Genomic DNA, 11,676 nt, shown 5'->3' on the forward strand with positions numbered 1-11,676 from the left:
TGGAGGGGCCAGGGGCTGTCCCAGGGGTCAGGGGAGTTGTCGGTGATAGTGCAGGTGAGCAGGGGCAGGGGGAGAGCTGGACGGGCAGGGGCTGGCCTAGGGGCTCAGAGGAGCTGTCGGTGCTTGTGCAGGTGAGTAGGGGCTGGGGGAGAGCTGGCAAGCAGGGCTGCCCCAGGGGCTCAGGGGAGCTGGCAGAGCTTGTGCAGGTGAGCAGGGGCAGAGGGAGAACAGGAGAGGCAGGGGCTGCCCCAGGGGCTCAGGGGAATTGGCAGAGCTTGTGCAGGTGAACAGGGGCAGGGGGAGAGCAGAAGGGGCAGGGGCTGCCCCAGGGGCTCAGGGGAGGTGGCAGAGCTTGTGCAGGTGAGCAGCGGCAGGGGGAGAGCAGGAGGGTCAGGGGGCTGCCCCAAGGGCTCAGGGGAGCTGGCAGAGCTTGTGCCGGTGAGCAGGGGCAGAGGGAGAGCAAGAGGGGCAGGTGGTGCCCCAGGGGCTCAGGGAGCAGCAGACCTTGTGCAGGTGAACAGGGGCAGGGGGAGAGCAGGAGGGGCTTGGGCTGCCCGGGTTCCCCGGGGGAGGAAGGCAGGACTCTCGGGCGGAGCTCTGGGCTGCCGGGCACCGTCAGCCTCAACATACAGAGACTCCGAGGGCAAGAGCCTGCGGAGCATCCCTGCCCTCGGGGACAGTGGCCTGGCATCTGGGGCCCGGTGGACAAGGTAGGGTGGAAAGTCTGGCCAAGGTGGGAAGGTCTCTGGGAGGAAGACCCAGGGTGGCACCTTTGAGGGGACGAGGGGAACCCGTTCTTTGGTCCCGGGGTGGGAGCCCTGTTCTTGAGGCTCGAGGGGACGAGGTGCAGAGGAGGTGGACATGTCACACCCGGTGGGGAGGCCCGGCGCAGCGGACCCAGTGGAGGAGAGAGCATGGGGCCCGAGCGGAGCTTGACGCAGGGCAGCCAGCCGGGGTGTGGGCGGGAGCAGGGCCAGAGGGGAGACGCCTGGCTGGGACCAGGGCTCTGAGATGCTCTGAGGGGCTGGTCCCACCCAGGAGAGGACAGCCAGGACAGCCAGGGAGAGGACCCTCCATGCTGAGGGCCAACAGGCTCGGGACAATGTCGGCTGAAGGACTCCGTGGACAGCAAGGAGCTGGACAGGCCCCAGAGCGGGGATGGCCCAGGGACCCTGGCTGGGCTGACCCTCAGTGAACTCGGGAGGCCATGCCACGGAGGCCTGAGGAGGGGCCGGTGGGTTCGGGGCAGGGACGGGGCCCGGGGCCCGGCTGCTTGGGCTGCAGAGCCGACCCAGAAGACGTGGGGCCTGGAGCGACAGGGGCGGTGCGTGGACGTTTCCGCCGGTCCAAGGCACAATCCGGTGGGGACAGCAGGGCAGTGGGCTCAGGGGGCCAGCAGGAGCCAGCTGCGAGCAGGGGCCCCAGGTCAGGGCTCAGACAGGCTTGGTCAGGCCGGACTCCCAGAGGAAGCCTGAGTGGGGACCCCGGGCCAGAGGCCCAGGAGACTCTGACCCAGGTGGTCACCGGGCCCTGACCAGGCCGATGAGTCCAGCACCTGTGGCCGCAGAGAGCCAGGCCAGGCGGCTGGTCTGCAGACGTCCAGGAAGCACATGGGTGCTGGGCCCTGGACGCCCCACACCTGGGCACCTGCTGTCCTGCCCTGACCGTCGCAGGGGTGAGACCCTGGGGGTCACACAACCTCCTCTCTTGCAGCTTCCACCACGGCCCCATCGGTTTTCCCGCTGGCCCCCAGCTGCGGGGCCACCCCCGGATCCACAGTGGCCCTGGCCTGCCTGGTGTCCGGCTACTTCCCTGAGCCTGTCACTGTGTCCTGGAACTCCGGCTCCTTGACCAGCGGTGTGCACACCTTCCCGTCTGTCCTGCAGTCCTCGGGCCTCTACTCTCTCAGCAGCATGGTGACCGTGCCCTCCAGCAGGTGGCCCAGCGACACCTTCATCTGCACCGTGGCCCACCCAGCCAGTAACACCAAGGTGGACAAGAGAGGTGAGAGAATGGGCCTCGGGGAGGGTGTTCACTGGGACACAGGCCCGGTCTCCTGGCCAGCCTGGACCCCAGGGCTCAGGGGAGGCACCGCTGGCTGCCTCACCTGCAGGCCTCCCAATTCAGGAAGGAGATCCTCTGGGTGTTGGCGTCCAGTGGTTTACCCCCCACTCCAGTCCCTGGTCTGGGAACCGGCCAAGACTTGGCCATCACCTGTGCCCACCCCAACCTGTGCCCAGCCCAGACACCCAGTAATGCCCCGTCTGCTCTCTCTGCAGTGACCCAAGGAGGACCTCCTCACACTGACCCATGCAAAAAATGTCCCCAACCTCCAGGTGAGTCAGCAGGCCTTTCCCTGCACCCCAAGCAGAAGGCCTGGTGAGGGCAATGGATGTTCAAGAGGAAGGCCACCCACGATCTGACCCCTGTGCTCTGTCTCCCTCACTAGCATGTGATATGCTCGGAGGACCTTCAGTCTTCATGTTCCCCCCGAAACCCAAGGACACCCTCTCCATTTCCCGAACCCCCGAGGTTACATGCATGGTGGTGGACCTGGAAGACCCTGAGGTCCAGATCAGCTGGTTTGTGGACAACCAGGAGGTGCACGCGGCCAAGACGAATTCGCGTGAGCAGCAGTTCAACAGCACCTTCCGTGTGGTCAGTGTCCTCCCCATCCAGCACCAGGACTGGCTCAAGGGGAAGGTCTTCAAGTGCAAGGTCAACAACAAAGCTCTCCCATCCCCCATTGAGAGGACCATCTCCAAGGCCAGAGGTGAGCAGCAGCGGGGCTGGGGTGCAGGGTGGGTCAAAGAGGGGGTCTTGCAGACCAAGCACAGCCCTCCACGCTCCGAGTGACCATCTGTGCTGACCTCTGGCCCCACAGGGGAACCCCATCAGCCCAGTGTGTATGTCCTGCCCCCACCCCGGGACGAGATGAGCAGAAACACCATCAGTGTGACCTGCCTGGTCAAAGACTTCTACCCACCTGACATCGATGTGGAGTGGCAGAGCAACGGCCGTCAGTTACCAGAGGCCAGTGTCCGAACAACCCCGCCCCAGCTGGATGCGGACGGCAGCTACTTCCTCTACAGCAAGCTCTCCGTGGACAAGGCGCACTGGCAGCGGGGAGACACCTTCACGTGTGCGGTGCTGCATGAAGCCCTACACAACCATCACACGCAGAAGTCCATCTCCCAGTCTCCGGGTAAATGAGCAGCACGCCCGGCCCCGCAGCAAGCCCCCCACCCACAGGCTCTTGGAGTCCCACGAGGACGCCGGAGCCCCCACCCCTGTGTACGTACCTCCCGGGCAGGCGCCCCTGCGTGAAATAAAGCACCCAGCACTGCCCTGGGACCCAGCGACGCTGTCATGGTTCTTTCCGAGGCAGAGCTCAGGACACACGGGTCTCTGGGCGGCAGGGACAGCCCGGCTCCAAGGCCAAGGGGTCACCGTTGGTGGGAGAGAGCGGGTCCCACGGGGGCCGGGACTCCGAGTGGGCAGGTCTGCGCAGGCTGCCACCGCATGTGGCCAGGAGTCACCTGAGGCAGGAGAGGGGACTTTGCCAGAGGTGGCCGCCACTCCGGGCCCTCCCTGCCACCAGGAGCTACCCGGGGCTGCAGCGTGTGGTCAGGGATCCCAGAAGCCCCTCCGGAGCCCTCAGGGGAACGAGCGCACACTCTTTCCCACTTCTGTACCAGCCCAGGTTCTGGGGGACGCTGGCCTGTCCTCCGGCCCTGGGCCCCTGGGCCTCCCGAGACTCTGCGTGGTTGCTCTGGGCCAACACAGAGGCCGCGCCTCACCCGTCTGTGGGGACGGGCCCTCTTTTGCCCTCAGGCACTCCACAAACAGGCTCCTGCCCTCTCCCAGGTGTGGGGGTCCTGCCTGGGGCCAGGCCTGTCTACTCGTGGGGACCCTCAACCTCGAACCCCGAAGGGGCAGAGTCAGGTGGCCCTGAGCTGCCATGGAAGGGACCATCCCAGATGCCCAACTGGACCCTGAGTCCAGACCCACTGACAACAAGCCCATCCCACGGAGCAGCCCCGTCTTCGCACACGCGATCACACACGCACGCATGCGGCATACACACATGTGCGTGCACACAGCCACACGTGTGTGCACACCCGCATTGCTGCATGCTTACATGCCTGTGCATATGCACATGTGTACACCCGTGTGTGCACACGAGCACTGCGCCCACAGGCATGCACGCTCGTGTGCACTACAGACGCACGTGTGCACACTCGTGTGCACCACAGACACAGGTGTGCGCACGCGCACCGGCATGCACGCTCATGTGCACCACAGACACACGTGTGCACACACTCACCAGCATGCACGCTCGTGTGCACTACAGACATGCGTGTGCACACACTCACCAGCATGCACGCTCGTGTGCACTACAGACATGCGTGTGCACACACACCAACATGCACGTACACACACAGGCCTCACACGGGCCAACCTGCATGGGCCCAGACCAGAGCCGGCCTTGGGAACCCTCACCATGGACGCCAGCCTGATCCACACCCCCTCCAGCACCCGTCGGCTTCTCAGCAGCTCATCCACACACTGACCACACTGACCTGCCCCCCCCCAGGGCACTGCACCCCTCCCAACATCCACAAAACCCCACACCCAGCTTGTCCTGATGCTCCCACCCACTCCTTCTCTCGGACACCCCCCGACACTGACCAGCCCTTCCCTGGGCTCTCCAACCTCCCCCCACCTTCTGGACCTGGCCCCCAGGGGAAGAGGACATGTGCCGGTCAGGGCGCCTTCCCCCAGGAGGGTCCCAGCACAGGGCAGAGCAGAGAGGGAGGGGGTCCCCCAAGGACCAGACCCAAGCTGGAGAGCCGGGGGTGCTAAGGCTGGCGCCTGAGGTGGCAGAGGGCTGTGACTGTCCCCCAGGGAATCACCCCTGGGGCAGGCACGACACTGACCACCCCCTTCCTGTCCAGAGCTGCTCCTGGACGACAGCTGTGCCGAGGACCAGGATGGGGAGCTGGACGGGCTGTGGACCACCATCTCCATCTTCATCACCCTCTTCCTGCTCAGCGTGTGCTACAGCGCCACTGTGACCCTCTTTAAGGTGGGCGTCCCCACACGTCCCCTCACCGCAGCCTGCTGTCCCCGTGCTGTCCCCACACAATCCACGTGCTGCCCCCATCTGTCCACACGCTGTCCACACGCTGTCCACACGCTGTCCACATGCTGTCCACATGCTGTCCACACGCTGTCCACACGCTGTCCACACGCTGTCCCCATACTGTCCCCACACTTTCCTCACAGTGACCTCATGTTGTCCAAGCACTGTCCACACACTGTCCCCAGCCTACCCCCAGCCTATCTCTGTGCTGCCCCCCGATGTCCCAGTGCTGTCCCCATGCTGTCCTCACACTGTTCCCTCACTGACACACACTGTCCCCGTGTTGTCCTCACACTGTTCCCACGTTGTCCCCACACTGTCCACTCGCTATCCCCTCACTGACCCAAAAGTGGCCCCACCCTGTCCCCACGTTGACTCCATGCTGTCCCTATGCTGTCCCCAAGCTGTCTTCACACTGTCCACTACATGTCCCCTTGCAATCCCTATACAGTCCCTACGCTGACCTCACACTCTATCCTCCCTGTCCCCTTACTGTCTCCACACTGACCCCACATGTCCCTCACTGTCCACATGCAGTCCCTTCACATCCCCATGCTGTCCCCACACTGTCCTCAGACTGTCCCCACATGATGGCCCAGTGTCTCCACACTGTCCCCATGATGACCCCATGCTGTCCCATCACGGCCCCCACAGTCCCCAGCTGTTTCCATGCTGTCCACACATTGTCCTCTCACTGTCCCATCACTGTCCCCATGATAACCCCTCATTGTCCCCAGACTGTGCCCATGATGACTCCTCACTGTCCCCACACGATGGACCACTGTCCCCACACTGTCCCCTCGCTGTTCCCATACTGTCCCCACATAGTCCCCGCATTGTCCCCACACTGTCCCCAGACTGTGCCCATGATGACCCCTCATTGTCCCCACACAATGAGCACTGTCCCCACACTGTCCCCTTGTGCCCTCGCTGTCCCCACACTGTCCCCAGTCCCCACACTGTCCTCATGATGACGCCATGCTGTCCCATCACTGTCAGCGCTGTCCCCAGCTGTCCCCACAGTGTCCGTCATTGTCCCCTCGCTGTCCCCTCGGTGTCCCTTCACTGCCCCTCACTGTCCCCACCCTGTTTCCTCACTGTCCGCACACCGTCCAGTGGCTGTCCCCACACTGTCCCCTCGTTGTCCGCATGCCGTCCCCACCAGGACCCCCAGCCCCCTAGTGGTCCCGGGGGTGGGGCCCAGCTCGGGCGGGCGGCGGTGGGCGGTCCCGGGGGTCCCGGCCACGCTCACGCCCTCCCCCGCCCACTGCAGGTGAAGTGGATCTTCTCCTCGGTGGTGCAGCTGAAGCACACGATCGTCCCCGACTACAGGAACATGATCGGCCAGGGGGCCTAGGGCCGGTCCTCGTGGCGGGTGTCCAGGGCCGCCCTCGACACCCCACGGGAACCGGCTGCATCGGTTCGTGCCGCTTGGCCTGCTGCCAGGCCTGCCCCTCTGACCTCCCAGCGCGCCACCCTCCGACCTCACAGCCGCCCTGGACCCGACCTCCACCCTCAGGGTTGCCGGGCACCGTGGGCTGCACCCTGACCCTGACGCCCCGTTTGGAGACCCCACCGGACGGCAGGCTGCGCCCCCAATCTGAGTGATGGACACTGCCCACCCCTCCTTGGCAGCCACCAAGTTACTGCCGGGGCCGCGTGGACACTGACCCATCAGGGCAGGATGGCCCTCACCAGCACGGCCCCGCGGTCACGTGCACGGTCATCCTGGAGGTCGCAGAGGACTGGCAGCCCCAGCCTCCATCTGGGCAGGGACCGGCCTCCATGCAAACCCCGTCCAGGCCGGGCTCCAGGAGGCAGGACATGTTGTCCAGAGCAGGCATGTTGTCTCAGATCCTGAGGAGCCCACGGGCCACCATCACCCCACAGAGGGGCTTCCGGTGTGCCACGAATGGTCAGTCAGACCTTCTCCACTGGAGGAGATGCGCAGAGGAGGGCCCAGGCCTGTGGCCACTGCAGGAGCCCCCCGGGGACAGGGGAAGGTGTGACAGCAGCCAGACTGGCCTCCTGCAGAGGGGCCTGGTGACCTGGTCCCCACACGGGTGGGACGCAGCCTCAGTGGACAGAGCTGGGCAGGTGCGGAGAGGCCAGGACAGCAGGCCCAGCCTGCACCCTCCTGGGACCAGGACCCGAGTCACGCTGGGCAGAAATGCCTGCTTGCTCCGGGCAGCTGGGGGCAGAGACAAGACGACCAGAGAGAGTGCCCGCGGCCTTGGGGCCCGACCCAGGCGGACGCCTAGGCCTGGTTCTCCGCCCGGCCGTTGAACGAGTGCCCGATCGGAGCCCCGACACAGGAGAGACGACCTCGCAGGGGAGGAGAAGCAGGGCCCCCATGCCCCTGGGAGAGAACGCACACCCGTCACTCAGAGGACACACGCTGCTGTAGCTTGGGTAGCTTGATTTCTTCTTGTGAAATTTCTGGAGCGTGGAAATGTCCTTTACTGTTTTTTCTCTTTTTCTTTAACGACAATAAAATATCCTGAAAAATTCCATAACGTGCGGGGAAAGTCTTCCTGTGTTCATGCTCCTGGTGAAATCCCCGCCTGGCCACACCGTGCTTTGGCTCCCTCACGCCATGGGGGGCAGGACCCCCAGAGCCCAGGCACTCCCGGTGGGTGAGGAAGGCATCCAGGAACAGTGCAGGCTCAGGGGCCACCTGGGGTGGGTGCAGGAGGGGCTGCCGGCCCCGGCCGGCCGTGGACAGAAGCAAGAGGCATGTGCTGGGTGTGTATTAGCCAGCGTGGGCGGCCAGACCAAAGAGCCACCGTCTGGCGGCTTCAACCACATGCGTTTCCGTTTTCACAATCCGGGACGCCAGCGGGAGAGACGCAGACCTCGCCTGGGGCCTCTGTCCCTGTGCTCACATGGCCAGCCCTCTGTGCATGTCTGTGTCCTCATCATCTGCTCTCACAATAACAAGAGGCTGTCCTGCGGGTCAGCCACACTGGACTGGATGAATGAACTCCTTCTTCCCTGTCACCTCTCCAAAGTCCCCGTCTCTAAATACCATCACATGCCAAGGTCCTGGGGCAAGGCTTCAAGTCTTGAGTTTGGGGTGGGGGTGGGAGGTCGGGGTACCAGGTGGTGGGTATTAGAGAGGGCACGGATTGCATGGAGCACTGTGTGGTGCAAGAACAATGAATACTGTTATGCAGAAAAAAATAAATTTTTTTTTAAAAGTTAGGAAATCATGCCATTTACAATCGATTAGCCTTGAGGGTATTACGCTAGCTGAGATAAGTCTTCACGTATACTCACTTATACTCAATGATCTCACTTATATCTGGAATTAAGATTTAAAAAACAAAACAACTTCACAGATACAGCATAGTGGTGGTTCCAGGGTTGGGGGGGGGTGTGGGTGGGCAAAAATGGATGCATATGGTCAAGGAATGTACAAATTTCCAGTATAAAAGTCAGTCCGTCAAGGGGATGTTCATGTACAGCACAGTAATTATACGTGACACTGTGTTGTGTCTTTGAAAGTGGCAAAGATGGTGAAGCCTAAAAGTCACCAGGAGGATAAAAAGTTCTCAGAAGAAAAAAAAAAAAAAAAAAAGACTTGAATGTGGGGGACGTGATTTAGGTTGCCCACAGGACAGAAAGCAGGTGTCCAGAACATTCCAACCCTCAGGGACCCTGGAGGCTCCAGGCTAATGCCCTCAGTGCCTCAGTACCCTCAGCACCACACCCTCCGTCCCCTTCACCCTACATTTCTACCTAGAAGCCAGTTGGCCAATGGGCCACACAGGCTGCCCAGCGCCCCTTCCTCTTGGTCCCAGGGCGACCCCCACCCCCATCTCCTGGACCACAGGTCAGCCTCCATCCCACCTGCCTCACGTGGCAATGCCAGCATCTCCCACAACTGGGGACCCCGTGCCCTCCTGGATGAGCACCAGGCCCTTGGCGCAACTATGCCCTCACCCTCAGGGCTAGAATGCCGACTCGGTGAAAACGACCTCGCACCAGCCACTGAGGCTCCCACCTGCGACCTTCCGATATTGTCCTACAACATGGAACCAATAGAAGGTGGATGAGAGGTAGGAGATAGAGACCCAGAGTAACAGAACCGGGAGGAAGGAGAAGAGAGGTAAGGCATAGAGACACGACCCTACAAGTGCAGCTGAACTAAGCTAGAGGCACACGCATCGACCTAGAGGGACTCCTTTCCAGGAACTGGCTCATTGCCTGTGGGCGTCAACCAGCACATCGGGAACCTGCAGGGCCGCCCAGCAGCCTGGAATCTCAGGCAGGAGCTAACACTGCAGTCGTGGGGCAGAACTCCTTCTTCTCCAGGAACCCTCGGGCTTTGTTCTTCAGTCCCTCGACTGCTTGGATGAGGCCCACCCACATTACGGAGGACCACGTCCTCTCCCTGAAGTGTACTGATTTCCCTGCCCAGGTAGGATGCTGTCTTCTTGAATAGCCTGGCTGGGTGAGCGCGGGAGACCGACGGTCACTCGGACCTCCTCTCGCTCCGTGCTCACAATGCAAGAGCTGGGGCCACGGTCACTGTCTTACCTGGAAGAAACTGCAGCCATGGAGAGCCTCAGCCCCTGCCTGCGGGGAGGGTGCCAGTGTTTGCACCATGTCGTCTGACCCCAGTGCTCATGCACTGTCCACACTACGTCTTGGAGGGGCAGCAGAACAAACTCCTGATCCGATCCCTGCCTTTGGGTACAGTCACAGCCCCCCATACAACCCTCACAAACTTCCTGAAGCCCATGAGCCCTTAGGCTCCGCAGGTTGCACCAATGTGAGACCTGAGGTGAACCTTCTACTGCCTCCTGACCTCCTAGAAGCTCTCTACCCTAAGCATCAACTCAAACACACACCTGTCAGCTTCTCCTATTCCCATGCCCACACCTCTAACTGCATCCCACACATGTACACCCCTACCAGCAGGCTCCTGGGACCCAGCTGGTCCCACCCTCCTCCCTCACTTGGAGGGAACCATCTGTCCACCTGACCCTTGCATACCAAGTGTGACATCCACGGGCCCAAGTTACAGAATCATCAGTGTTGGGATGAGGGAAGGACGGATGGACTGAAGGTTTGTATCCCAAAATTTGTGTTTGAAATCCTAACCCTAAGCGTGATGGTGTTAGGAGGTGAGGCTTTCAGTGACCTGGGGTCATGAGGGTTCAGTCCCAAAAATGGGATGAGTGCCCTTATGAAAAAGGGAGCTCCCTTGCCACTCCCACCATGAGAAGAAGCAGAAGGAAGATACAGTCCATGAGCTGGGAAGCAGGCCTCCAAGGACACTATGTTTGAATGAACCTGATAGGGGATCTCCAGCTTCCAGACCTCTGAGACACAAAGTCCCTTGTCTGTATGCCTGTGGTCACTGACATAGCAGCCAAATATGCTGACACATGAGTCATATGGACATGTGGACCTGGACAAATGGTTGTCTCTGAGGCCCCCTGGCCTGGTCACCCAACCCCAGGACCCAGGTCAGCCAACCAGCATAGAGGTGCTTTGAATTTGACAATTTTCAGAGACTATGAGACAGAATTCTCAAGAATAAAAGAAACTAGAGAAAACAGATGAGATATAAGACACAGAGACACACAGTAACAAAACTAAGAGGACGCACAGCAAAGGTAAGAGATACAGACTCACACTAACAGAACCTAGAGTAGACAGAAGACAAGTAAAAGATAGAGACCCACAGTAACAGAATATAGAGGACACAGATGAGAAGTAAAAGGTAGGGAGGAACCGATAGTAACAGAACCAAGAGAAGATAGAAGACAAGTGGGAGATAGAAGCACACAGTTACAACACCTAGAGGAGACAGAATACAGGTAAGAGAAAGAGACCCACAGTAAAAGAACAAAGAGGAGAGAAATGGGAATTAAGAGATAGAGACCCACAGTAACAGCACCTAGAAGAGACAGAAGGGAGATAAGAAATAGAGAACCACAGTAACAGAATCTAAAGGAGAGAGAACACAGGAAAGAAAGACCCATAGTAATAGACCCAAGAAGAGACAGAAGACAGGTAGGAGATTGAGACCCACAGCAAAAGAACCAAGAGGAGGGATATGGGAGGTAAGAGATAGAGACCCACTGTAGGAGGGGGAGCAAGATGGCAGAGGAATAGAGGACTCCATTTCAACCAGTCTCTTGAATTTAGCTGGATATCTACCAAACCATCATGACACCCGTGAAGTCAGCTTGAGGTGTAAGAATAGATATCTGGGGAGGAGTAGCAGGCTGAGACTACTTCAGCTAGCAGGAGATCAGCTAGATAGCTTATCTAAAGATTGCAAACACCTGAAAATCCATCCGCAGATTGAACAGAAGAAGAACAGCAATTCTGGAAACAGAAAAACAACCACATTCTGAAAGGTAGGACCGGTGGAGAAGGGAATCCAAAGCGACGGGAAGATAGACCCCGGGGGGAGGGGATGGCTCCGGCAAGCGGCAGAGCAACGGAGCACTAAATCAGGACTTTTAAAAGTCTGTTCCGCTGAGGGACATCGCTCCAGAGGCTAAACCGGG

The 11,676-nt window shown here is 60.4% G+C and overlaps 1 gene segment (V, D, J or C); it reads left to right on the top strand.

The window, feature by feature from the left end:
• Positions 1–1,680: 1,680 nt before the first annotated feature.
• On the top strand, positions 1,681–7,662 carry LOC132008736 (immunoglobulin heavy constant gamma 1-like; the record flags this gene model as incomplete). The annotated part of the segment is given in 6 exon segments: positions 1,681–2,004; positions 2,280–2,336; positions 2,450–2,773; positions 2,885–3,205; positions 4,959–5,089; positions 6,420–7,662. Coding segments are annotated over 6 exon segments (1,241 nt in total), but the record flags the coding sequence as incomplete, so codon positions are not given.
• Positions 7,663–11,676: the final 4,014 nt, after the last annotated feature.

Source organism: Mustela nigripes, unplaced genomic scaffold, assembly GCF_022355385.1.
Source record: "Mustela nigripes isolate SB6536 unplaced genomic scaffold, MUSNIG.SB6536 HiC_scaffold_808, whole genome shotgun sequence".
NCBI classification, from domain to species: Eukaryota; Metazoa; Chordata; class Mammalia; order Carnivora; family Mustelidae; genus Mustela; species Mustela nigripes.